This window comes from Vipera ursinii (assembly GCF_947247035.1).
Source record: "Vipera ursinii genome assembly, chromosome: 5".
Taxonomy (NCBI): domain Eukaryota; kingdom Metazoa; phylum Chordata; class Lepidosauria; order Squamata; family Viperidae; genus Vipera; species Vipera ursinii.
The window spans coordinates 94,972,896-95,000,841 of record NC_139518.1 but is presented as its reverse complement, the minus strand read 5'-3'; the positions used below and the strand labels follow the sequence as shown (position 1 = coordinate 95,000,841).

Genomic DNA, 27,946 nt, shown 5'->3' with positions numbered 1-27,946 from the left:
CCTGGTCCGTGGCATGTCAGCAAAGCCCCATCCGTGGGATGCAGGCAGCACACAAAACCATGTACCCTCCACTCTGTGGAAAAACCTCTCTCCATGGAACCGGTCCATGGTGCTCAAAAGGTTGGGACTTCTGACCTAAGGGATAGCCACAAAGAAGAGGGGGGTCAACCTATTCTCCAAAGCACCTGAAGGCAGAACAAGAAGCAACAGGTGGAAATTAATCAAGGAGAGAAGCAACCTAGAACTAAGGAGAAATTTCCTGGCAGGACAATTAATTAGTGGAATGACTTGCCTTCAGAAGTTGCGGATGCTTCATCACTGGAGGTTTTTAAGAGACTGGATGGTTGTTGTCTGAAATGGTACAGGGTTTCCTGCTTGAGAAGGGGCTGGACTAGAAGACCTTCAAAGTCCCTCCCAACTCTCGTTATTCTGAAATTTCCATGGACTTCCCCTGCTTACTATCGACAGTAGAAATGGACACTCGAATTTCCATTATGGGGTTCTCAGAAAAATTGATTCTGCATTAAAAGAGAGTTTAATCCTTTAGTCCAGGGGTAGGCAACCTCGGCTCTTTTATAACTCATGGACTTCAACTCCCAGAATTCCTGAGTCAGCATAGCTGACTCAGGAATTCTGGGAGTTGAAATCCATGAGTCATAAAAGAGCCGAGGTTGCCTACTCCTGCTTTAGTCCTTTCAATAGAGGACATTTTTGCACTACATGAGTTATTTCTCTTCCCTTAGGAACAATTAGCGAATTGTTGCTAAGGGAAATTATTTGCCTCCAAGTTTGGTAGAAAACTGACTGATAATGAGAAAAACAAGGTAATCTGATCTATGGAATCACAACCGTAATGTCTATATTATTGGAGCTGTTTCCTGTTGTGTGAAGGCTTTTTCCATTCTGTCCACGCTGTGTGACGTAGTTCGGCAAAATTCTGTGTTGCTAAAGGGAGACTTTTAGCTACTACGCGATTCTTGAAGATCAAATTATAAACCTCTGCACCAGGGGTGTCCAACCTTGGCAAGACTGGTGGACTTCAACTCCCAGAATTCCCCCAACCAGGACACCCCTACTCTACACAAATATATATACAGTATATATATATATCCACACAGTATGGTTCTCAAAAAAAAAACACGAAAAAAAACCCTCACCTTTTAATCCGAGATTCAGTTCAATCTTTGTAAATTCTACTTGAGGTGTTCACAAATAACAAATCCGTCGTTTAAACATACTTGGGAGGGGGGGCAATATCAAATAATTTCAGAAAGTCCTCCGAGAGTCAACTCGTGATCTTTTTGTAGCTATTAATTTATCCCTTAGCTCGACAACTCTCGAGCAAAGGGAAAAAGATAATCAGGAAATTAATTGAAATGGGAAAGTATTTTTTTTTTTACCAGAACAGGATACAGTGGATATGAGTAGAATTAATGAATCCGACGCTCCTTTGCAAAAAAACACAGGATTTTACTCTTTGCTCCATTATTATAATTATAAAGGAGTTCCGGTAAAGCACCGCCGTGCCCTCCACTGGGTGGCAAATAAAGACTTTGCACATTGTGCTAAAATAATGTCGTTTGTTTCACTTCGGCTTAGGTCCTCTAGTGGGAATCCACGTTTTATGGGATGTAAACCTCATGATTGGAGATGAGCTTGTCAATGCTAATAGCCAGGTAGTACAAATGTGTTCAATGCACATCGGCCCACCATTGTGGCTAATGCTGGAAGACGACCATCCAGTACAGACTGGGTCAAATTCTTGCAAACCTGGCTAGTTGAGGATCACTACACTATTGGCAGTCATATCGTGGTTCCAGCTCATGCACTGTTGTGATTCAGGGTCAGCCTGTGGGTTCGGCATTTGGGTCGGACGACTCAGAGGAGGAGGAGGGGGGTGTTGGAGAGCTTGCTGAGGGGGTTGGAGAGCTTGCTGATGAGAGCCCTCAGCCAGGCCCCTCCCACCTGGTCACGACGGAGACCCAGCTGTGTGAGCCTGACAGCGTGGATGAAGATGACCCACACCTGGCCCTGTTCAAGGACGCCCGACGCAGGAGGCAGTCAATCAGGAGTAAACAGAGGAAGGCAATGGGGCACCTCGGAAGGAGGCAGAGAGAAGCCACGCCCTGAACTGTATAAAAGGGGAATGTCTGGGAGGGCTGGTTTGCTGAAGGCAACCGCTCGGATGGTTCCTGTTTCTTAAAGCTCCTGTTTCTTGGTTCATGTCTTGTTTGCTTTTGTATCCATAAATTTGGCAGGCTTAGTTCCAGCCTCTTGCCGTTTGTAAAGGGGTTGTCCCTGCCTTTTCTGCAGGGCCAGTAGCAGGCTGGTACAGAACATGCACGTTCCTTGTTTTGTAAACCGTGCTTGGGGGTGTGTGTTTGATGTGTGAACCCAGCTCATTAGGCGTAACGTTTCAACCCACCGCTGTGCTGTGTGTTGTGTTCTGGTTGAACGATAGCAAAAATACCATGTATATGAAATGTCTTTTGAGCCAGCTCTTATATATTTTGCTGGTCTGTCCTGCATTGTGTTTTTGTTCAAATAAAATATCCCAAAGCCTGGGAAACGAGGCCTGTCCCCGTCATTGTGGCTCTCCTCTTCAGTCAGGGGTGTCCAATTTCGGCAACTTGTAAATCCTGTGGACTTCCAACCCCCAGAATTCCCAGCAAAGTCACGACTGCCTTGCCTTAAATAAAGGGCCTTTGAAAATAATAAATTGTTGCACGTTCTCTAATAAATGGTTGCACGTTGTCTAGAGAGACTTTAAGACTCTGGTAGCAAGTTCTGCCTGGCATCCCACACACACCTTCTCAAAGGCCCATCCCTGCAGTTTTCAGAGAACACAATTGAGTTGGGCACAAGGAGCTCCAGGAACAAGCACCCAAAAAAATATTTTTGCCTACGCAGAAAGCCACTCAGGTGCTGAAAATTGCTACTGTAAATACTTCAGAGAAGACACGCCATCCATCGGTTTGCTGATTGCAAGGATAAGGCTGTCTCTCCTTTTTATGCTGTGCCTTGGCTGAAGGAACGACGGAGCCCACTCAAGCTGAGAGTCTGGTTGCTACACCAAGCAGGTAATAGAGATGGTGGCATAAATGCCTGCAGACTCTGGATTCTTTTGAGGAAAGAAGAGCTTTCTACCAGGGATGAACCGGCAGGTCTCCAGATGTTGCCCAGCTGAACTCCCAGACACACACACACACACACACTGCCAGCACCCCAATGGAAGGATATTTTCGTTGCCCAGGGTTGAACTGTGTGGTCCTTGGTGCTCTGAGCTTGGTGGTTTTCTTGCAGACGTTTCATTACATCAGACGTGTCAAACACAAGGCCCGGGGACCAGATCCGGCCCGCGAAGTGGTTTCATGTGAAGCTATCCTGGAAACAGGATGCCTTGGCCCTGGCCCAGAGACCCTCAGATCTGTCCCACTCCTGCCCAGGCCCCCATAGGCACCCTTGATGCGAACGATGTAGAACTGGCCATGCCCACCCAGTAGGCCACACCCACCCAGTAGGCCACACCCACCCGGCCCCCTGAGGGCAACCGCAATGCTGATGCGGCCCTCAATGAAATTGAGTTTGACACCCCTGCATTACATCATCAGTGCTAGATGAGAGGGGGGGGTGTTTGTGGAGGAAGAGAAAAGGGGAGGAGGAGGAGGAGGAGGAAGAAGAGGAAGGCAACTGTGGGATCTGAGCTTAGTGGTTTTCTTGCAGACGTTTCATTACCCAAACTATGTAACATCATCAGTGGTAGAAGGGAGGAGGAGGAGGACTGTGGGGTCCCTGGTGCTCACTGAGCCCTGGTTGTTTTCTTGCAGACGTTTCATTACCTAACTAGGTAACATCATCAGGGCTAGGAGGGAGGGAGCGAAGGAGGAGGATTGTGGGGTCCTTGATGCTGTCTGAGGTAGGTTGTTTTCTTGCAGACGTTTCATTACCCAACTAGGTAACATCATCAGGGCTAGGAGGGAGAGGGAGGAGGAGGAGGAGGAGGAGGACTGTGGGGTCCTTGGTGCTCTCTGAGCTGGGTTGCTTTCTTGCAGACGTTTCATTACCCAACTAGGTAACATCATCAGGGCTAGGAGGGAGAGGGAGGAGGAGGAGGAGAAGGACTGTGGGGTCCTTGGTGCTCTCTGAGCTGGATTGTTTTCTTGCAGACATTTCATTACCCAACTAGGCAACATCATCAGGGCTAGAAGGGAGTTGGCTTTGCTGTCTATTTATATACAAGTAGTTCACCCTGTCAGTGTTGGTGGGAGTGTTCTTAGTGGTTCCTTGATTAGGCTATGGTTTATGGACAGACAGATGTGGGGTCCTTGGTGCTCTCTGAGCTTGGTGGTTTTCTTGCAGATGTTTCATTACCCAACTAGGTAACATCATCAGTGCTAGGAGGGAGGGAGCGAAGGAGGAATGTGGGGTCCTTGATGCTGTCTGAGGTAGGTTGTTTTCTTGCAGACATTTCATTACCCAACTAGGTAACATCATCAGTGCTAGGAGGGAGAGAGTGAGGAGGAGGAAGACGACTGTACGGTCCTTGGTGCTCTCTGAGCTGGGTTGTTTTCTTGCAGACGTTTCATTACCCAACTAGGGAACATCAGTGCTATAAGGGAGTTGGCTTTGCTGTCTATTTATATACAGGTATTTTTATTTATTTATTTATTTAGTTATATTTATATACCGCCCTATTCCCTGAGGACTCAGGGCGGTTTACAGGAAATTAAAAAATCCAAAATACAAAAATTAAGAACCAAATTAAAAAATATTAAATTAACCCTGTAGTCAGTTAAAAAGAACCCCAAATTAAAAATTCCTCCTCAGTCTGGGCCCGAGTAGTTCACCCTTTTAATGTTGGTGGGAATGTTCTTAGTGGTTCCTTGATTAGGCTGTTGCTTATGGACAGACAGAGAGAGGTCCTTGATGCTGTCTGAGCTAGGTTGCTTTCTTGCAGGTTTCATTACCCAACTAGGTAACATCATCAGTGCTAGAAGGGAGTTGGGTTTGCTGTCTATTTATATACAGGTAGTTTACCCTTTTAATGTTGGTGGGAGTGTTCTTAGTGGTTCCTTGATTAGGCCGTTGCTTGTGGACAGACAGGCAGATGTGGGGCCCTTGGTGCTTTCTGAGCTTGATGGTTTTTTTGCAGAGGTTTCATTGCCCAACTAGGTAGCATCATCAGTCTACTGGTACTAGTACACTTAGTTAGCACGGATGATGTTACCTGGTTGGGTAATGAAACATCTGCGGGTAAACAACCAAGCTCAGAGAGCACCAAGGCCCCCTCATTTTTCTTATATGTTTACAGTAAGGAAAGATTGCATAGGAAAGTGATGCTTCACTGAATAAGTATCTCTATCTCTATGTATCTCTATCTCTATTTCTATCTCTATATCTCTATCTATCTGACTGTCTGTGTGTCTGTCTATCATCTGTCTATCTATCTATCTATCATCTATCTATCATCTATCTATCTATCTATCTATCTATCTATCTATCTATCTATCATCTATCTATCTATCTATCTATCTATCTATCTATCTATCATCTATCTATCTATCTATCTATCTATCTATCTATCTATCTATCTATCTATCTATCTATCCAGTGCTTTTTTTGTAAAAGAAAAAGGTGCCGAATCTCACACGTCATGCAACCCACCTTGCCTACCCTATAAGGTTCCATCAAAAAAAGGTGCCGGAACTCCGTTCTGAGCATTCTGTGAGAAAAAAAGCCCTGTATCTCTCTCTCTCTCTCCATCTATACATACATACATACATACATACAAACAAATATATTGCAAACCATTTCTTCAAATACATTCAATCTTAGATACATCTTCTCATAATGTATGCATTTTTTAAAAAATAGTCACCCTTAGCTGGAAATAGCTGTGCAGAGTTTTAAAGGATGAGGAACGAGGTGGATATTGGGCTATTCTATTTAATTCTCATTTTAACTTTTGTATATTGTATTTTTATTGCATTTTATTGCCCTGTACACTGCCCTGAGTCCTTCGGGAGAAGGGCGGTATAGAAATTAAATTAAATTAATAATAATAATAATAATAATCATCAGTGCTAGAAAGGAAGGGCGGGGTTTGCTCCCAGTACGAGATCAACATTTTAAGATCTAGGCTTCCCACCACAAATCAAAGTTCAGCTAGGCTCCACCAAGCTAAAATCTCTAAATTACACAAATAGAGGAAAGAGTTATTATATTCATGTAAGGCTGCACTTTGAATACAAACCTGGTTTTCCAGGGGAACAGACCGAGAAATAGCCCCCCCCCCGGTTATCTTTTAATCAGGAGCACAATTTAAGGTCTGTTGTTTTTTTTTCCTCTTTGAAGCATTTATTTGCTTTGCAAGCTGAGTGTATTTGGCACGGCTCCTCCAGGAACAGGGTTGGGTGTTTTTTTTAAACGCAAATGTAGAAATTCCTTCCAGCGGTTTGATAAAGTAGCTGGAGCCACCGTTTGTGAAGAGAAAAAATTCTTTCTGCTATTACAAGAGATTTACTTCGAAAAGAAGAGCTTCCAATAGACAAGCTGGCCCCATGACAGGAAGGCGAAAATTTGGGGCTGACGAAAAAAACGGGTGCGGCGAGGAAAAATATTGTTTTTTTTAGGCGACGCATTTTAAAAAGTTGGTCTTGAACTCCTTTTCAGGAAATTCCTAAGCCTTGGGGATAAACGACTAACCAGGAAAACATCCGTCACCTTTCGAGTAGCTTTTTAATAACTCTCTGAAGAAATAATTGCTCTTAAAACCCGTTCGTAAAAAAATATTAAAAAAAAAAACCTCACTCGCTTGTCCCCATTTTATCCCTTTGTGTGGTTGTGAACTTGAGGGAGGAACCTCATTAGAAAATGGCTGCCTCAGAGATCAAGGTGGAACTCCAGCAGCCGGAAGTCTTTCTCCAGAGGGAAACTGTTTTCATCCAGGACAAAATGGCTCCTGATGGTTAGAAGGTAAGACGCCTTGGAGTCCGTGAGTAGAGAGTGACAGAGATCGGCCACCAGCATCCCATAGGTAGCATCTGAGGAAGGTTCTGGAAAAGATGAAGATGAAGAAGAAGAAGAAGTATTAGTATTAGTAGTAGTAGTAGTTCACCATCCTTCTCACCGGAGGCTCCAGAGAAATCTCTTTTTCCCTGGCTAGGCCTGAGGTCTCCAACCTTTCCGGAGAGCAGTTTGCGCAATTGCCGCCCCTGCGGGCACAAACAGGGCTGGACACACTGGTGGCCCCTGTTGGCGCATGTGCAAATCGGCCACGCAACCCACTGGTGCTAGCGGCCCGTTTGCGCCCGCGCAACATGTGCAAACGGGCCCACGGGGGCTAGCGCGAGTGGGGGTGGGGTGGAGAGAGTGCGCGCGCATGAGCGCGTGCACCAGCCCGCCATTTCTGTGGCCTGCTAACCGAGAGGTCACGGCCCATAGGTTGGGGAGCCCTGGGCTAGGCCGTGGAATGGGAGCGCGAAACGTGTGGGGAGCCTCTTCTGATTTTGAGGGAATTTGTGGAATGTGAACAGATGGCCACCCCCTATTGTGAGTTCAGAAATCCATTCTGCAAGGGGTAATCCAGGCCAACCCGGAGCCATGGACCCTGAATGCTTTTGTTTCTGCTGAGGAAATGTCTGTGGGATTATTATTATTTTTTTAGTGATTCCTATACGGGTAGTCCTCAACCTACGCCCACCACTGAATCCAACCAACCAAGTCTTCCTTAGGCAGGAATCCTATGAGATCTTTTGCATGAGAGCTCCCATCATCCTGAGCTGCAAGCCAAAGCTGGAGGGCACCAGGCTAGGTTGAGCCACATCCTGATCTTGGCGATGGAATGTGATCTGACGACAAGAGGCCAAGGAAGGTTTATTACTGTGGCCTCTTGGGTGCTCTCTGAGCTGGGTTGTTTTCTTGCAAAGTTTCATTGCCCAACTAGGGAACATCATCAGTGCTAGAAGGGAGTGGTGTTTATGGAGAGGAGGAGGAGGAGGAGGAGGAGGAGGAGGAGGAGGAGGAGGAGGAGAAAAGGACTTTGGGGTCCTTGGTGCTCTCTGAGCTTGGTTGTTTTCTTGCAGATGTTTCATTGCCCAACTAGGGAACATCATCAGTGCTAGAAGGAAGTGATGTTTATGGAGAGGAGGAGGAGGAGGAGGAGGAGGAGGAGGAGGAGGAGGAGGAGGAGGAGGAGGAGGAGGAGGAGGAGGAGGAGGAGGAAAGGACTGTGGGGTCCTTGGTGCTCTCTGAGCTTGGTTGTTTTCTTGCAGATGTTTCATTGCCCAACTAGGGAACATCATCAGTGCTAGAAGGAAGTGATGTTTATGGAGAGGAGGAGGAGGAGGAGGAGGAGGAGGAGGAGGAGGAGGAGGAGGAGGAGGAGGAGGAAAGGACTGTGGGGTCCTTGGTGCTCTCTGAGCTTGGTTGTTTTCTTGCAGATGTTTCATTGCCCAACTAGGGAACATCATCAGTGCTAGAAGGAAGTGATGTTTATGGAGAGGAGGAGGAAGAGGAGGAGGAGGAGGAGGAGGAGGAGGAGGAAAGGACTCTGGGGTCCTTGGTGCTCTCTGAGCTTGCTTGCTTTCTTGCGGACGTTTCATGACTCAACTACGTAACATCTTCCGTGTTGGAAGGGAGTGAGGCTTCCTCTCTGCTTCTGGAATTATTCTTCTTTGCTTCCTGAACCCGAAATTAAGGGATTACAGACCGACATTTCTCCAGGGTTACACCACAGATTCCCGAGGTATTACCTACAGCCTTCTTCAGCCATTCGGCGGGAATGTTAAGGAAGATTTTCTCCATCAGGTCGGATCCCACCTGAACAGAGATTTCATAGCCCTCGTCCTCCACGGTCATCACAGCAGGCCTAAAAGGGGGGAATGGGGGAGGGGAAAAAAATCAGCGGCATTTCAGTTTTCATGTTTGATGTTTCCCGCTACGAGACACCTAAGGATGCCATCGTCTACAAGTACATATTACTCGTTTTATCTCGAAGCGCGGCGTTGGGAGACGGCGATGCGTTGAATGCCAGCGATGCCTTCAAAGGCAGCTTAATTATCCCTCTTCATTGGTGTTTCTCAACCTTGCCAGCTTTTAAAGGTGCCTGGATTTCAACCCCCAGAATTCCCTAACCGGCACGGAGGAGAAAACAGAAACCGGCTAGTCTCCGACGGACGGCCACAACGGAGCGCAACGTTTCTGTTGCCAAGCGAGGCGTTGGCTAAGCGGGTTTCGCCTCGTTTTACGACCTTTCTGGCCACGGGGGTTCAGTGAATAACAGCAGTTGTTAAGTGAAGTAACTCAGTTGCTGGGCGAACCTGGCTTCCCCCCCCCCCAACTGACTTTGCTTGTCAGAAGGACGCAAACGGGGATCACGTGACCCTCCCTGTGGGACGCTACGACCGTCATAAATGGGAGTCGGTTGTCAAGCGTCTGAATGTAAATCAGGCGACCGCGGGGATGCTGCAAAGGTCGTAAGTGTGAATAATGATGATGATGATGATGTCAAAATTGAGAAGACAGCAACAGACAATAAGTGCCGCCTACGCAAAGAAGCTGAAGAAACAGGGGACCACCTGGTAAACTGCTGCAAGAAGATCGCAGAGACCGACTACAAGCAGCGGCATGACAAAGTAGCAACAATGGTGCATTGGAAGATCTGCAAGAAATATCATTTGCCTGTAAGCAAGAACTGGTGGGATCATAAAATAGAGAAAGCCATAGAAAATGATAAAGTTAAACTGCTCTGGGCCTTCAGAATTCAAACAGACAAGCACCTGCAACGTAACACCCCGGACTTAACAATTGTCCATAAGAAAGACAAAAAAAGTCTGGCTAGTGGACGTGGCAGCGCCTGGAGACAGCAGAATAGACGAGAAAGAATCGGAGAAGATATAAAAATACAAAGGCCTACAAATAGAAATAGAAAGACCGTGGCAAAGGCAAGCAAGGGTACTACCAATAGTAACAGGTGCCTTGGGTACAATCTCAAAACAACTGGAGCACCACTTGAACACCATCATCGGCATTGACAAATTTGCCATCAGTCAATTGCAAAAGGCAGCCTTACTAGGAACTGCTTCCATCCTGCGACAATATCTATAATACCATCAAACATCCATATCTGCCTATCCCAGGTCCTTGGGAAGGACTTGATAGGTAGACAAAAATGTGAAACGCGGTCTGAACAGCTGGCTGACTGTGCGCTGATCAATAATAAAGTTGGAAGGGACCTCGGATGTCATCTAGTCCAACCCCCTGCTCAGGCAGGAAACCCTATACCATTTCGGACAAATGGCTGTCCAGTCTCTTCTTAAAGACTTCCAGTGTTGGAGCATTAACCACTTCAGGAGGCAGGTGGTTCCACTGGCTAATTGTTCTAACTGTCAGGAAGTTTCTCCTTAGTTCCAAGTTGCTTCTCTCCTTGATGAGTTTCCATCCGTTGCTTCTTCTCCTGCCCTACGGCGCTTTGGAGAATAGCCTGAGCCCCTCTCCTTTGGGGCAGCCCCTGAGATATTGGAACGCTGCTATCATGTCCCCCCAGGTCGTAAGTGACTTTTTCCCCTGTGCGTTTGTCACTTTGAATGGCGAGGAAGGGAACTGTTGTGAGTCAAGGCCTAGGTGTACCTGTTTCTAAACTAAATATGTAGCAAGGCGAGCTATCGCGGCTATGACTCAATGTGGAAAGATATCCCGGCCACTGCACGCCTTCCCCCGTGCCTGCTTAACTCTCGGCCCTTCTTAACTCAAGGACATTTCCGCCCCCCTACTTTGAAGGCCAGAGTGGCACCTAACCACAACTGGGTCTCTGCATGCCAGCAATTACTGTGAGCGGAAGGACACTGCCCACCAAGCTGGTCTTCCAGCCTCCCACGGACACTTATTATAATCAGCAACAATTAAGTGGCAATTTCAAAGCGAAAGAAGCCAACTTTCACTCTTGAGCTAAATTATTGATACATCAGAACAGGGGCCAATTACAGCCTTATCAAGAGCCGATAAGGCTGCCAGGAACAATCTCGCCAACCTTCACCGTCTTTGTAAAGTCCAAAGCGCCTTAGCCGCACTAAAGGGCAGAAACCTGCCGGGCAAACGTTTATTACAATGATAATTATCCACCTTGTTGCGTTATCACCCACAACCGCGATGCTGTTTGACTTGACTGCTGCCTGCCTGCAAAATGAGGAGGGGGGGGAGGAAGACGATAGCGAGTGAAAAAAACAACAACAACACAAAATCCAAACTCGTGTTTGGTGCGGTGGGCCCCCAAATATAGCACACAGCTCAACTCACAACCTGCCATTTGGTGATGGTTCAAAGTTACAACGGCACTGGGGAAAAAAGGGACTTATGAGTAATTTCCACATTTATGACATCTCCAGGGTCACGTGGTCCAAAATTCGGATGCTCGCCAACTGACTTGTGTCTATGACCATCGCACTTTTTCTGGGGTCATGTGATCCCTTCTGGCGAGCAGAGTCAACGGGGAAGCCAGATTCACTTAACAACCGGGTCACTAACTTAACAACTGCAGCGATTCACTTAACACCAAGTGCAGGGGTGGGCAACCTTGGCTCTTTTATGATTCGTGGACTTCAACTCTCAGAATTCCTGAGCCAGCCATGCTGGCTCTGGAATTCTGGGAGTTGGAAGTCCACAAGTCAGGAAGGGGCCATAGTTCCCCCATGCTGGCTCAGGAATTCTGGGAGTTGAAGTCCACAAGTCAGGAAGGGGCCATAGTTCCCCCATGCTGGCTCAGGAATTCTGGGAGTTGAAGTCCACAAGTCAGGAAGGGGCTATAGTTCCCCCATGCTGGCTCAGGAATTCTGGGAGTTGAAGTCCACAAGTCAGGAAGGGGCCATAGTTCCCCCATGCTGGCTCAGGAATTCTGGGAGTTGAAGTCCACGAGTCATAAAAGAGCCAAGGTTGCCTACCCCGATGTAGGGGCAAGCAAGGTTGTAAAGTGGAAGAAAACTCAACAATTGTTTCGCTTAGCAACTAAAATTTGGGGCTCAGTTATGGTCGTACGTTGAGGAGTTACCTGCATTCAATCCCATCTGACTTTGGCAACCCTGAACAAGCAGGGGAGTTGAAGAGAAAGATCCTCAGCTCAAACTCACATGGGCCAAATGGCTGGGACGAGAAATATTCCCCAAGTAGCACAATGAAAAAAAAAGCATCGATATTATTTTTCTGAAGATGAATGAAAGCAGAGACGATGGCCCTAAGCTACCTGCTCAAGCTACTCAACTCAATCCAAAACCCACGAGTAAATGAAGTATTTTGAAGCAGAAATCCCAGGGGTGGACAAGGGTGGCCTAAATGCAATTGAGAGTTTCTGTTATTCAGACATCCAGATCTGTCCTCCCAAACATGCTGATGAGGATCCTGAGTTGCGTGAGGACAGGCACAGCAAAAACTTGGGGATCAAAATAAGGAGAAGGTGTCTTTGCATCTCCGCTTTTTAGAGTTAAGACCACAAACGGATTCCTCCCACTCCTATGAAACGGATTCATCCCGTTCCTATTATCGTTATAATGAAGTCAGAGGCAACTGGAAGAAAGTCTCTCTTCTCCATAAATTGTTCTTTACTGCCCTCTGGTGTCAGCCCACCAGAAGTGGCTCTTGACAGACTAAAGGAGACTTGGCAGGTGTAGTAGCTACACAGCTGCCTCCTCACCACAGCTGCCTCCTGACCCTCTTAAAAACTGGGTGTAACATCTGGTTTTCGAAGAGCGGCTGTTTCAACTTTTTGAACAGTTCCCATTTCAGCCTGGCTTCTTGAGATATTGGCGTACGTTCTTCTGACCCTGAGACACGCAAAGGAAAATCTCAATGTAATATCCCAAAGGTCTGGCTTTTTATTTATATATATATATATATGCATACACATATATACATATATACATACATATATATACATATATACATACATACATATACATATATATATATATATATATATATATATATATATATATATATATATATATATACCCATATATATATATATATATACATACATACACACACACACACACATATACACACACACACACACACACACGTATATATATGTATATATGTATATATACTGTATGTATATATATGTTAAATGTTTGTTAAGCATTCAGAATAAAACTTGCTTAGTCCCAGACACGGGACAAATCTTATTTCCTGTTTCGGCCTAGCCCAAGGCCATCTACAAGCAGTAGCCACAGCAGTGGCAGCTCATATTTGTGTAAATTTTTTTTTTGGCTTGCTAACAAAGCAAGCCAAAGAATAAAGAATAAAGGTCTCCCTTTATTCTTTGTTAGCAAGCCAAAAAATTTACACACACACACACACACGTGTGTGTGTGTGTGTGTGTTAAGTATTTTAGAATACCTTGCTAGGCCCCAAACACGGGGCAAATCTTATTGCCTGTTTCAGCCTAACCCAAGGCCATCCACAGGCTGTAGTCACAACAATGACAGCTCATATTTGTGTAAATTTGTTAGCAATCCAAAAAATATACATATACATACACACACACACACACACACACACACATAATATATTCAATTTTATTTTCCCATTTCTTCCACAAACAAGTCAACAAATATAGCGCCATACATAAATACATACATGTAAGTTTGGGTGCTGCTCGTCCATTTCCCCTTTCACTGTATCCACCCTCCTTCTCTCTCTTCCCCCTTCTCTACTTTCTTTCTCCCTTTCTCCTTTCTTTCCTACTTCCCTCTTCTTCCTCTCCTCTCCTCTTTCCCTCACCACTCCCCTCCCGTTTCTCCCCACTTCTCCTCCTCTTTCCCTCCAACCTTCCTACTTCTGGCTTGAACCATAACCAGGTATCCCGACAAAGAGTTCCAGAATGTAACCTTAAAGCTGTTTAATTTCAGAACTTAGAACCGTCCATGTGAAAGTTATAACTGAGAGGCCCTAAATAGGATATTTGCAAGCTAGCTAGGCGCGGTCAAGGCTGCCCAGTTTTTGAGTGTTTTTGGGGGAGGATGCAAGGAGAAAAATATTGGGGGTGGTGGTGGAGATCAAGGTCTTGGAAAAGGCGTCACTCCGCTACTAGCTCCTTGCACAAATCTTCCTTCCCCAATCTCCAAGAGAGATGAAAAGAGCATCCATTGGCTCGCTGGGGGCTAGGATTTCAGTGGCTCAAAAATCTACATGGGTTATTTACAGATTGGTTAAATTTATTTGCCGCCTGTCTCCTAGTCGGCTTCCAACAGTAAAAAACCAGAAACGGAAAGAAGAAGAAACGCTTAACAGTAGCAAAGTAACGGAACGACAGAATTAGCCTCCGAGCCGCTCAATCCATTTCAGATAGCGAACGTAATTCACTCACGTCTTCACAAGGCTATTTTTGCCCGACTTTCTTGAAATCACACGCGAATGCAGCTACAGAGAATGTTCGAAATATTAAACAGGAAGCTGGCGGCAACTTTAGATTTTCATCTTCCACTTTTCTTTTCTTTTCTTTTTTTTGGCTTACCTGTAGAAGATCTTGACTTTGTTCAAAGGCAAGCAAGTAGGGCACTGTTGGTAGATGGCGTTATCGTCTGTCTGCAGTTCACAGCCGCATTTTGCGCACCCCTTGTAGGTGATCAGAGGAAGAGAAGCGAATATGTGCTCCAGGGGTGTCCCGGCGTGAAAGACCAGCTGTCCGTAGGACAAGGAAGCATCCGTGAAGCTCAGCTTTGAAACGCAGCCCTTTACTTCGATCACTCCTACGAAAGCCGCCAGAATGAAATATTTGTACATTTCTCTTGTTAAATAAGGATAAGAAAGTTTACCACTATTTCCAGACCCGTTATGTAAAGGGACGCAGTGGCTCAGTGGGTTAGGACGCTGAGCTTGTCGATCAGAAGGTCGGCAGTTTGGCGGGTCGAATCCCGAGTGCCACGTAACAGAGTGAGCGCCTGTTACGCGTCCCAGCTTCTGCCATCCTAGCAGTTCGAAATGCAACGTAAAATTGCAAGTAGAAAAATAGGGACCACTACGGTGGGAAGGTAACAGCGTTCCGTGCGCCTTTGGCATCTAGTCATGCCGGCCACATGACCACGGAGACGTCCTCGGACAAGCGCTGGCTCTTCGGCTTTGAAACGGAGATGAGCACCGGCCCCTAGAGTCGGAAACGACTAGCACGCATGTGCGGGGGAAACTTTACCTATGTAAAGGGAAGGGAATTTATTACGGTTTTTTTTTTCATTTTTGTTTTCAGCATCCAACCAGAATGTTGGTGTTTTTTTAAAAATGTTTAATGTTGGATGTTTGGGTCTTATTTATTTTTGTTGTTGTGGTGGTGGTTCTTACTGTTGGATGTATGTTTTTTTCCTGGGCTTTTTTCTGTTTTGTAGTTGATTCCCACTGACAAGTAAATAGCATAGGAAGTCCTCGGGTTATGACTGCCCACTCGTCGTAAAATGGGACGGTCATGTGACCCAACCTGATTCTGTAAACCTTTTTGGTGGCAGTCGTAAAATGAATGCGGCAAATCAAAAGGTGCAGCTTTGCTGCAAGCCGGAAGTTAATGGCCAGTTTTCAGCAAAACCCTGGTGAAAGGCAACCGTGTGGTTGTGGGACACTGCCAATGCCTTAAATGCTGCCCTGTTGCCGAGTGATCAAATTGCAGTTATATAAGACTCTCTCTCTCTCTCTCTCTCTCTCTGTGTGTGTGTGTGTGTGTGTGTGTGTGTTAGAAATTTAGATCGGGTGGTAAGCCGCCAAGCCACCTGTCGTAAGTCAAGGACTGCTTGTAACTAAAATGAATGCTATGTGTATTGATGTGATTTGTAGTACAGTGAAGTTTAAGATCAATGGTAGCTGCTTGTCCGTAAAAATTCAAAGGAAAACCATGCGGGACTTATGCTCATATGTTAATACCCCTTTACAACGCCTTGGTAAGGCCACACTTGGAATACTGCATCCAGTTTGGATCACCACGATGTAAAAAGAGCCTTGGTAGAGCAGTGGGCTAATGCCTCCTTAAGTAACACCAGCTGCCTGCAATTGGTGCAGGTTCGCATCCCACCAGGCTCAAGGTTGACTCAGCCTTCCATCCTTCCCAGGTAGGTAAAATGAGGACCCAGATTGTTGGGGGCAGTTAAGCTTTGTAATAATGCCGCTTGGGGTGTGTGTGAAAGCCCTAATAAGCAGGCATATACATAGAATGAAGGCTACTGCTAAGCTTGTAAGCCGCCCTGAGTCTTCGGAGAAGGGCGGGATATAAATGGAATTAAAAAAAAAAGATGTTGAGACTCTAGAAAGAGTACAGAGAAGAGCAACAAAGATGATCAGGGGACTGGAGGCTAAAACATATATAAAGAATGGTTGCTGGAATTGGGTATGGCTAGTTTAATGAAGAGAAGGACGAGGGGGGCCATGATAGCAGTCTTCCAATATCTGAAGGGTTGCCACAAAGAAGGTGTGTGTGTGGGGGGTGTCAACCTGTTCTCCAAAGCACCTGAAGGCAGGAGAAGAAGCAACAGATGGAAACTAACCAAAGAGAGAAGCAATCTAATACTAAAGAGAAATTTCCCGGCAGTTAGAACAATTAATCAGTGGAACTACCTGCCTCCAGAAGTTGTGAATGCTCCAACACTGGAAATTTTTAAGCAGAGGCTGGAAGGATATTTGTCTGAAATGGTAGAGGGTTTCCTGCCTGAGCAGGGGATTGGACTAGACAACCTCCAAGGTCCCTTCCAACTTTTTATTGTTGTTATTGTTATTAAGAGTTAATTCTTATTATATCATTGCTGTGTCAAGTCAGAGCACAGAGGATGATGTTCTTGAGGACCCATCCTATCCATCCAGTTCCCTGTCAGTTATGAACTTTCTTCAAAGAGTTCTGAGTGTGCTTTTGAGAGGTGATGCTCTTTGGAAGTGAAAAAGAGACAACCTCATCATGTGTCTGATCACATTTAGCCCATATAATGTATTCAAGTGTTATATTAAGACACAGGGTGTCTTCAACCTGATGGAGGAGTAAGGATCTCACCAGAACTTTTTTCTTCGAGATGGGAAGCCAGGGTAGTCTTCTTCATCGACTCTTGGACGTTCCTTCCAAACTTCTCTTGGAAGGCCACCGCTCTTTTATCGTCATCAAAAAGGCACTCTAGGACCGACCAAGGTGTCGTGTGCAATTCCAGGTCACCAGAGACAGGGTTGTGTTTTACAAAGAGATACTTAAATTCCCAAATGTGAGCTAGGAAGGAGAAGAAAAAAAAAATGTTCATATCGCCGAAGCTTTGGACAAAACATTCTATGCTTCTTTCAGAGATAAATTAATTGATGATAAAGGAGATGTCAGCTTCAAAATCCCATTCCCCCCCGTTCAATCATGTCTGACACTGGGAGATGGCCTGAAAGAGCCCTGGTGGTTTTCTTGGCAAGAATTTTTCAGAAGTGGTTTGGCATTGCTAACTTCCCAGGTCTGAGAAGAAGTATCTGGCTGGCCCAACAGAACCCAAGTGCCTAAGGTAGGACTAGAACTCACCGTCTCCTGGTTTCCAGTCTGGTGCCTTAATCACTGCACCAATTGGCTCAAAAACCTGTCCCATCTTAAAAACATTATTTTAAACAATAGTATACTATTCAGATGGTCGGCAGTTTGGCGGGTCGAATCCCGAGTGCCGCGTAACAGAGTGAGCGCCTGTTACTCGTCCCAGCTTCTGCCAACCTAGCAGTTCGAAAGCACGTAAAAAGGCAAGTAGAAAAATAGGGACCACTATGGTGGGAAGGTAACAGTGTTCCGTGCGCCTTTGGCGTCTAGTCATGCCGGCCACATGACCACGGAGACGTCCTCGGACAAGCGCTGGCTCTTCGGCTTTGAAACGGAGATGAGCACCGGCCCCTAGAGTTGGAAACGACTAGCACGCATGTGCGGGGGAACCTTTACCTTTTACCTTTATACTATTCTACAAAGCTTGGGGCAATCTCTTTTTGTGTGGAATAACTAAAGCTGTAGAAGAAGCAGTATTATGGCTTCCGGTCCCAATTAAGGGCCTAGACCAGGGATCTCCACACTGGGTAACTTTATGACCTCCTTGTGTTGGGTGGAGAATTCTGGGAGTTGAAGTCCACAAGTCTTAAAAGTTGCCAAGTTCGAAGACTCCTGACCTAGACCAACCGTATCTTAATCTTGGGTACATCTGGATCTACAGGCCTGCACCTAAGAATAAAGAGTCTGTCAGAGTGGGTGGCCCTAATAATGTTAAATGAAACAAAAGAACTAAGTAATAAGAACTGAAATAAAATCCCAGCTAGGAGAGTCGTCGTTTAAAATTCTGGGAGTTGTTTTAACACGAATGAACTTTTCGCTGTCTGGTGTGCCTTCCTTTGAACAGTCTGATGGCAAAAAGCTGACTCATGTTAAAACAAAGGAGGATTGCCTTGCGTTCCTTGTTCCTTGCACGGCTGGGCGATACAGTCACCTACCAAAAATTATTTTAAAAAAATATTGAATTGACTTGTTTACCTTTTTTCCTTTGAAGCTGAAGGCGCTGGGCTGCTGCATCTCCCCAAATGACCAGGGCATAAGGTTGACCCTTGGTTTGTTCCACCGTTAATATGATTTTTCTTTGGTTTTCTTCTTTAAAACTGCACGCAGATTCTAAGGTTGAAAAACTGGAATAATAAATATGGTTTGCTTCCTTGTGGGCTGATGTCAACTGCCCTTCTTTCCTGGTAAGGACCGGCCAAGTCTTGCCACTGGGAACGTGGTTTGACTAAGGGGTAGGCCACCTTGGCTCTTTGATGACTCGTGGACTTCAACTCCCAGAATTCCTGGGCCAGCCTGGCTCAGCTTGGAAACCTCTCCCTTTCCCCTCAGCGTGGCTGGCTCAGGTATTCTGGGAGTTGAAGTCCACAAATCCTAAAAGAGCCAAGGTTGCCTACCCCTGGACTATACAGTGCTGCCTCGGTATTCGATGTTAATTGGTTCTGGGAGGCATGAGGGGTACTAAAAACTATGAGTGCCAAGCAAACCAGCTGATTTGCCACGTGACCCTTTGTTTCGGCTGGGAAAAACTTTCCATCTGTCCTTTTTCCTATGTCAGTGACCTTCCCAGCATGGCTTCTTCCAGCCCGCTCTCTATGGCCGTTCCCCTCTTCTTTTTGAAGCAACCATCTCAGAATGGCCAACTTCCTGTTTGCTCTCTGTGGCCATCCCCCACTTTCCTACATTAGCCGCCATGGCCAACTTCCTGTCCGCCCTCTGTAGTTGTCCCCCTTTTCCTATGTCAGTGACCTTCCCAGCATGGCTTCTTCCTGCCCGCTCTCTATGGCTGTTCCCTTCCTCTTTTTGCAGCAACCGCTTCATGATGGCCAACTTCCTTTCCGCCCTCTGTGTCCATCCCCTTCTTCCTACGTTAGCAACCTTCCCATCTTGGCAAACTGTCCCTCTGCAGCTGTCCCCTCTTCCTTTTGCAGCATGCTGGGTACCAAAGAAAGTACGAGTATCGGGGCAACATTTTCGCCTCAAAATGCGTCGAGTATCAAATTCAACCTGTTTTGAAGCAGCTGAACACCAAGCTACCACTGTAATTTTATTCAGAGTACGATAGCATGAAGAACTATTTTAGATTAAGAGGTTTTGCGTTTCACAACCCCTTCCCTTACACCCGAAGACTTCGTATTACATTAAAAAAATGCTTTGATGACTCCATGTTAAAAAAAAGAAAGATTTCTACATGGTACTTGAAGAAATGAGATTCAAGGCCCTTGACAGTGGCATTTTGGATTTCTTTAATAGGTAGAGGGAAGAGGTAGCTATACTTTCTTAAAATTCATTAATGGGTTCTAGAGTCTACATTTTCAAAACCAGCAAATTTCAACGTAAGGATTCTGGTGGATGTTTATAATTAAACTCTCAGTCTGTTTAACTGGTAACTAATACCTTTTCTTTAGGACTGGCAGAAATGCTGCATTATTATAAGGATCTCAATTTAGGACTGAGAAGCAAGAAGATGACTTCAGTTAATACGGCGAGCAAGAGATGAAAAGGTCCCCAAACAATCAATAATTCTGGGCACCTTCTGATTTCATGAAAAACAAAATGTCTCTCCTTCCGTTATCTAGGACGTTAATTATTAATGTTAATAAAGGCTGTCACTAGTCACAAATTCCTTCATATCGCTAGTATCGCTTCAATCCTCAGCAAAGGATGTTGTCAAATGAGATGACCGCTCAAGAATCTAAGCTTGTTTGGCCAAAAAGGAAACACTGGCTGCTTGCAAATCAACTCCTGACCTTCTTATCAACAGGACTACAGATACAGGCTACTCTGCTATTACTCCTTTTCCTCTCCTTGAGATAGACCTGGAAAGCGATATTTGCACGCTGAGTAGGAACAACAGGAATAATCTCCCTCAGAAAGAGCTGGACCCAAGTGCTTGGTTGGTATTCTTCTCAGAGAAGGCATTCAGGACAAAAAAGAAATTACAAAATCCATAGCTCTCAGCCATCACGTCTCTAAGGCACCTTTCCACCGCCGTGCCACGGACCAAACTTGGGGACTTCGAGAAGTTCTAGGATGAGAGACTCAACTCACCCGTCAGGACTGTAACGTTGATGATTCTCAACACTGCATGCACCAAAGTATCCGGTCTCAGCTGATTTAGAAGAACGTGCGGAACCTGGTCCAGACGCTGCCTTTGCCTTGGAGGGACAGTTTGAAGAGGGGCATGCTTTGCAGAAACGTAGGTCAGCAAATCCTGGAGATGATTACTGTCTACTATATGTGAGACTTGGAAAATAAAAAGAGGGTTACAATTATTATTATTTATTGAATTTCTATACCGCCCTTCTCCCGAAGGACTCGGCGGTGTACAGGGCAATTAAAATACAACATACAAAAGTTAAAAGTAAAATTAAATTAATTTAGCCCTAACAATTGAGCCTTGGTGGAGCAGTGGGCTAATGCCTCCTTAAGTAACACCAGCTGCTTGCAATTAGTGCAGGTTCGCGTCCCACCAGGCTCAAGGTTGACTCAGCCTTCCATCCTTCCCAGGTAGGTAAAATGAGGACCCAGATTGTTGGGGGCAATAAGCTGACTTTGTAATAATGCCGCGGGGGGGGGGGGGCGAAAGCCCTAATAAGCAGGCATATACATAGAATGAAGGCTATTGCTAAGCACATTGGTTTGTGCTTTAAATTGTAAACCGCCCTGAGTCTTCGGAGAAGGGCGGGATATAAATGGGATTAAAATAAATAAAAAAATAAACAATAGTTAAAAACCCCCAAAACCTTAGTCCAGGCCGGCCTGTTCAAACGACCAAGTCTTCAGGTCACGGTGGAAAGAGCGAAGGTCGGGAGCCATCCGGAGCTCAACAGGCAATTGATTCCAGAGGGCAGGCGTGCCCAGAGAATGCTCTACCCCTGGGGGCTGCCAGCCGGCAGTCCCTGACCGACGGCACCCTGAGGAGGCCCTCTCTGTGGGAGCGCACAGGACGAAGGGAAGATGACGCCGGCAGCAGGTGCTCCCGTAAGTAATCCGGACCCATGCCATTTAGGGCTTTATAGGTCATCACCAGCACCTTGAATCTCACCCGGAGGGCAACCGGAAGCCAATGCAGCTCGCGGAGGAGAGGTGTTACATGGGAGTATCGGGAGACCCCCATCACAACTCGCGCGGCTGCATTCTGCACCAGCTCACCTTTGGCTACGGAAGTTGCGTATTTCTTCTGTGGGCAAATATTACTAGCAAGTAGGACTTAGCCCTATGTCTCTGATACAATTTTATTAAACGGAGATAACAGATATTATTTTCAGCAGCACCATCAGCAAGGGAACATCACCCATTTTCCTGCTTGAGCAGGCGATTGGACTAGATCAGCGTTTCCCAACCTTAGGAACTTGAAGATGCGTGAATTCTGGGAGTTGAAGTCCACGCATCTTCAAGTTCCTAAGGTTGGGAAACGCTGGACTAGATTACAGGGGTAGGCAACCTTGGCTCTTTTATGACTCGTGGACTTCAACTCCCAGAATTCCTCTGCACGGCATCGGTCAATCCTCACCTTCCTTCCGATTGATAGCTGAACAGCTTCCAAGATTGACCAGCTTGGTCATAAACGTTGATTGTAGCCTCGTTTCTCCAGCCCAACGGTTCTCATAAACGACGACATCTGCGAGAAAAAAGGAGATCGATCAATGGAAAGTGTTTCCCGCTCAGATCGATAGGTTAAAAGAGCCCCAAGCAAACCCCCACCCCAATAGTTTATCCGGTCAGTTTGAACGGGCCAATCCCCAGGTGTTAAGTCCGCTGTGGGAAAGGAGCTGATAACACAGTCCATTTCCCAGGCTCGCATCGATGCTGTTGGGTCTTCGTACCTTCCCTTCCGAAACGGGAGATAAACCAGATGGCCGGAGGCACATTCCTTTTTCACCCCAAGGTAACATCAAGGGAGAGACAGTTCAAAGAGTAAGTATGCAGGAGTAGCGGAAACGATACATTGTAGCGAAAGAAACAAAGAGACAGCCCGCAGTGTCGTCCCCCCTTCCCCTTCAGGAGATTGGCAGAAGCCGTAGTAATGAATAAAAAGAAAATAGAAATTTTATTTTTTTTATTTTTTATTTTAATTCCATTTATATCCCGCCCTTCTCCGAAGACTCAGGGCGGCTTTACAAACTTAGCAGTAGCCTTCATTCTATGTATATACCTGCTTATTAGGGCTTTCACACACACCCCAAGCGGCATTATTACAAAGTCAGCTTATTGCCCCCAACAATCTGGGTCCTCATTTTTACCTACCTGGGAAGGATGGAAGGCTGAGTCAACCTTGAGCCTGGTGGGACTCGAACCTGCACTAATGGCAGGCAGCTGGTGTTACTTAAGGAGGCATTAGCCCACTGCTCCACCAAGGCTCCACCAAGAAATAAAATAAGATTCTCTCCCCCCCCCCCCACAGTAATATATGGGTTCTGACAAGGCACTCACCGTGATGCCATTTAGTTTTTTGGGCACGTAACTCATTTCGTTCCTCACTGTCCAACCAGTTTTTGGAATATTTTTATTTTGTACTTTTTTTTTTAACTTGCACTTATGGAAGAGGTCTCAAAACCATCTAGAATCTAGAGGGCATCTTAAAGTCAACAGATATGTACATGGAATGGGTCTATTTTAACCGGGCAAAGGTGTCAAATGTTCAAGGGTGTTGGAACATGGCCTTCAAAACCGTTTACCCTTCCATTAGACCAAGAGCAGGCCCCAGTAAAATTAACTATCAGTGCCATTTTAAGGGGATCCCTTTCGTAACAAAGATTGGATAGGCTGAATTTAGGCAATCCAGGTTTATGAGAATTAGAAACGCCCATTCTTTCTTTCTCATCCCATTATGGGCAAACTCTCAAAAACAGAATCAGGAACTCATTTTAGCTAGCTGTAGAGAGTCAGCCAAAAAGGGACGCAGTGGCTCAGTGGGTTAGGATGCTGAGCTTGTCGATCAGATGGTCGGCAGTTTGGCGGGTCGAATCCCAAGTGCCGCGTAACAGAGTGAGCGCCTGTTACTCATCCCAGCTTCTGCCAACCTAGCAGTTCGAAAGCATGTAAAAATGCAAGTAGAAAAACAGGGACCACTACGGTGGGGAGGTAACAGCGTTCTGTGCGCCTTTGGCGTCTAGTCATGCCGGCCACATGACCACGGAGATGTCCTCGGACAAGCGCTGGCTCTTCGGCTTTGAAACGGAGATGAGCACCGACCCCTAGTCGGAAATGACTAGCACGCATGTGCGGGGGAACCTTTACCTTTAGAGAGTCAGCCATAAAGCAATAGATTTCCATTTCGCTATCCTGGCAACTTGTAAATAAGACTTAAACTGCAAACTTAAAAGTGAAACTACATACAAGGGAAGAGCTTTCTCAAATCCTGGTCTGGAAAATCCTTGAATGGACACATGGGGGAGAGAAAGAAGGAAAAGGAAGTGACCCAAAAAGCTGGTGCTTTTGCTTAAATTGGTCTTCAATTAACGCCAATTAAAAGAAATAATAAAGGGTGGGGCAGCTTCTGCGGAAGAAATAACATTCACAATGTAATTCCACAAATGTTTCATGGATTTCCATCTAGCTATGGGCGTATATCTCATTTTGTCTCCCATGTTCTGTGCTGTTCTGGGAATATTTTTATTTTCCACTTTTTTAAAAAAACCTGCGCTTCCGGAAGAGATCTCAAAAAATATAGAGATACTAGCAGGCATCTGAAAGTCAACAGAAACATCCCTGGAATGGGTCTGTTTGTATGATCTCAGTTCTGCGCATAATCATGTGCCCATCAATGCAACAATAATTGAAGGACACCGTTTTCCAGGGACTAGATAATCCCATCTTCTAAATATACTGACACGGCTGTATCTGACCTCACAATGTTACGGCACCACGAAGGAGCAATGTCAGCCAAAACATTTCCAGGCCCTGTTTAGAGTTTACGGAAGATTATGCTTAAACAGCATAATTGTGAAAACTGAGCATATTTAAATATCCCTCTTACAGATGGAAATGGAACTGTTTTACCGACTCACCCGTGCACAGTATGATGTCTCCAGGAAAGACCGTAAGTGATAAAAATGCAGCTCTTCTCCACAACGCAACCTTCTGTTGCACTTCTGAATGATCAGCAACCACAATTGTGGCTACAGGGACTCTGGAGGATGAATTACTTCCTATCTTGATTTCTTTGATATGACAAGGATGTAGCACGACAACCAAGACGGAGTACTTCCAGCTTTTCTCAACACAATCCTTAAGCAATGACAGCTGCTTCCGAGCTTTCCCAATTCCTGGGAACCACATTTTTCCAGTTTTTTTAACCGGGCGAACAGGAGAACATGCTAATTTGATTCTTTTGGATAGCTGCCGAGACCCAACGGTAAAAGGAGAAGTAGTCACATGATCTTCAGACTCTTGAGGTCTTTCAGCGTGGTGATCTTCTGGAGAACCCAGCTGTCTTTTCTGTTGGGGTTTAAGGTCCCGTCCTCCATTATGAAGAGGTGAAGACAGAGGACAACTTCCTTTGAAATCTGAGTGATCTTGACTTGAGCTATCTGAATCAAAGAGTTCAATGGAACAATCAGAGTTGGCTTCACAGTTTATGTCAACTTTCTTAGCAGCCCTATCACCGCCTTCATTTAATTTAACTAGAGGTTCTCCATCTGCTCCGTCTTCCCTACAAGGTAGGGCCAATTCTACTCCTTCCCCTGCTGTAGGTTTATTTTGCATTTCATTCAGTTCCACAGCATACTGTCCTGAATTGAGAGCGACTTGGTTTAAAGTCAGAATACTGAGGAATTCATTGTCTGTTGATATGTCAAGATTTGAAGGTGCATCTAACAGGCTTCCAGGTTTCGATTCATTGGCTTTTTGTGGACATCTTTTCAGACACTGCTTCAGGAATAGATTTTCACCCTGAGGTTCACACTGAAGATCAGATGGACTGTGATTATCTACCACACATTTTTTTAAGTCCTTCACCTCCAAAACCGAGGGAGAAGTATCAAGACGGTTACGTATCGCATAACTAGCATTTCCTTCGATCGAATCCTTTTTGCTTTGTTGAGACACACGATGCTTTTTCTGGTTTCCTTGACTAATATCGCAACCGACAGAACAACCAGTGTCAGGTGACTCACACAGGACCTTCTTTTTACTGCTGACGGATTTGACACATCCAACAGATGTTGGGCAATCGGTCATAAAAGCATCAACTGAGCCACCTCTTTCTCCAAAGTTTACTGGGAAGTGATCTTTGGAATTGACAACCAAAACTGCATCATTTGAGGTCTCATGGCCCAGAGACCTGAAGTCTGTGCTACAAAGGTTAAAAGTGTCCTTGGTAAATGAAAGGTGTAATTCTCTCCATGGCTTCTCATTAGCCAAAGAACCATTTTCTTCTTTAGTTTTCCTTGGAGCACTTGAAAGAAGGGGTGCACCAAAGAACATGTGAATTTGAGGCCTTCTGGACATTTTGTTTTCCTTGCAGTTTTTGGATTATGGGGAAGAATGTATCATGTGATGTACACAACACTTCATTTTATAAATGGTGCCTAAAACATAATCTTCACTCATTCATAGCTTTCCAAACAATTCATTCAAGGGCTGTGGTGCTAGTCTGTCATAAAATATTCAAGGAACACATTCCATCCGTGGAGTTTTGGAAAATGCACAATATTAAATGTTCACACAAATACTCAAAATTGATTTCATCAATGGATTAAAAATACTCCTCCTGGAGTTCATATTCTCTGTATTTAAAAATTAATTTTATGTTATACTTTACATTTAAAAAATCTCAGAGCACAAGACAGTTCAACAGTCATTCTACCTTTTTATCCAATTTGCTGTCAAAAGCTCCAACTAAAACACTGACGCAGGGGTGTCAAACTGCGGGCCCGTGGGCTGGACGCATCATCCGGAAGCCGTGCCCACCCCATTGCCAGCAATGGTGAAAAGGCTCCGATACGTTGCGCGATGTCACAAGTTTGACATGTCTGGTATAGACAAAGAAAAAGGTGATATTTTTCAAAAGCATACACAATGATACACTGAAACTTTGTTGTTTTTAAAAATGGTAAAATACCCAATTTTGTTCAATACCATGAAAGGAAAAAGTCAAAGATGAAAATTTCCAAAATTAGATCTCTCTGTTGAAATGAGATAGACCATTTTTCACCTTACTGGAATCTTCAAGCTTTGTGTTATGTTACAAAGGGCCAAAAGTTGATTTTTTTGCATCAGCAATTTTGGAATATTATGGCAAAATATACTTTGGTAGAGCTTGGACGTCAGGAACCCATCATCTCGGGTTTGTTCTATTGCAAAGAACTGAAAAACATACAAAAAGCCCATTAAGCATTTTAATAACAATTTCCAGTTGCTTTCTAAAGTAGCATACAATAATTTCTTTCCAAATATAGGCAAAAATGTTGAATGTTGATGCTTATCTGACCATTAGGGGTCACCATGTCCTCAGGAACTCCATGAGATGTGCATGCATATATATTTTTTTTACTTAATCCAGCTGCAGAAAATTACAGCATCACCCAACCATAATGAAGAACTTCATCACTAATCTTCCATTTCAAGAGCTAAACATGAAGCTTATATTTCCAAGGGAAAGCACTAAGATATAAATCCTCTTAAGGTAATTTAAATCATAATCATTGTTTCAAGCAAAATTTCCTGAACTTTTGGGCATTGGAAACACTTTTTTTAAAAAAAATTTCTGTTTTTGTAAACAGCTTTTATAAAATATAAAAAGGAAATAATGTGAAAAATTTTTCCAGAAGTAACGGTGTTTTATATTCACACTACACAATTGCATGCAAATAATAATAATAATTTTAAAAAAGGGACGCGGTGGCTCAGTGGGTTAGGACGCTGAGCTTGTCGATCAGAAGGTTGGCAGTTTGGCAGGTCGAATCCCGAGTGCCGCGTAACAGAGTGAGCGCCTGTTACTCGTCCCAGCTTCTGCCAACCTAGCAGTTCGAAAGCATGTAAAAATGCAAGTAGAATAATAGGGACTGCTACAGTGGGAAGGTAACAGCGTTCCGTGCGCCTTTGGCGTCTAGTCATGCTGGCCACATGACCACGGAGACGTCCTCGGACAAGCGCTGGCTCTCTGGCTTTGAAACGGAGATGAGCACTGGCCCCTAGAGTCGGAAACGACTAGCACGCATGTGCAGGGGAACCTTTACCTTTAATAATAATAATAAAAAAAGTTTAAGGGTTTCCAGCAGGCCTTTCTCAAAACTGCTCATAGTCATTAAATAAATGGAGGCGAAAAAGATGGAAGAGAGCAATATTGGGAACTTTCCTTGTGTTGTTTGCACTGGAAAAGGTCAGATTCAGCTTTCGTTACTTCTGTAACCATTTAAGCTTCAGTAAAGTATACTCTTGGCAAAAGCAAACGGCCAGGAGTCTTTCTTTGCTAGATGACTGAATGGT

The 27,946-nt window shown here is 45.0% G+C and overlaps 1 protein-coding gene across 2 annotated transcripts in view; it reads right to left on the bottom strand.

Annotated features, from left to right (window-relative positions):
- Positions 1–6,719: 6,719 nt before the first annotated feature.
- Positions 6,720–27,946, bottom strand: part of SHLD2 (shieldin complex subunit 2) — a 44,672-nt gene continuing 23,445 nt past the window's right edge. The window contains exons 2-9 of one of the 2 annotated variants that reach the window (XM_083364195.1): positions 24,526–26,824; positions 22,029–22,136; positions 20,564–20,758; positions 18,491–18,625; positions 17,012–17,218; positions 14,507–14,741; positions 8,754–8,869; positions 6,720–7,055 (exon numbers count right to left, since the gene is read on the bottom strand). In XM_083364195.1, the coding sequence (XP_083220321.1) occupies positions 6,883–7,055; positions 8,754–8,869; positions 14,507–14,741; positions 17,012–17,218; positions 18,491–18,625; positions 20,564–20,758; positions 22,029–22,136; positions 24,526–25,966 (2,610 nt within the window). In that variant the 5' untranslated portion in view covers positions 25,967–26,824 and the 3' untranslated portion in view covers positions 6,720–6,882. The remainder of the gene's footprint in view (positions 7,056–8,753; positions 8,870–14,506; positions 14,742–17,011; positions 17,219–18,490; positions 18,626–20,563; positions 20,759–22,028; positions 22,137–24,525; positions 26,825–27,946) is intronic. The other variant, XR_014492706.1, reaches the window with a different exon arrangement.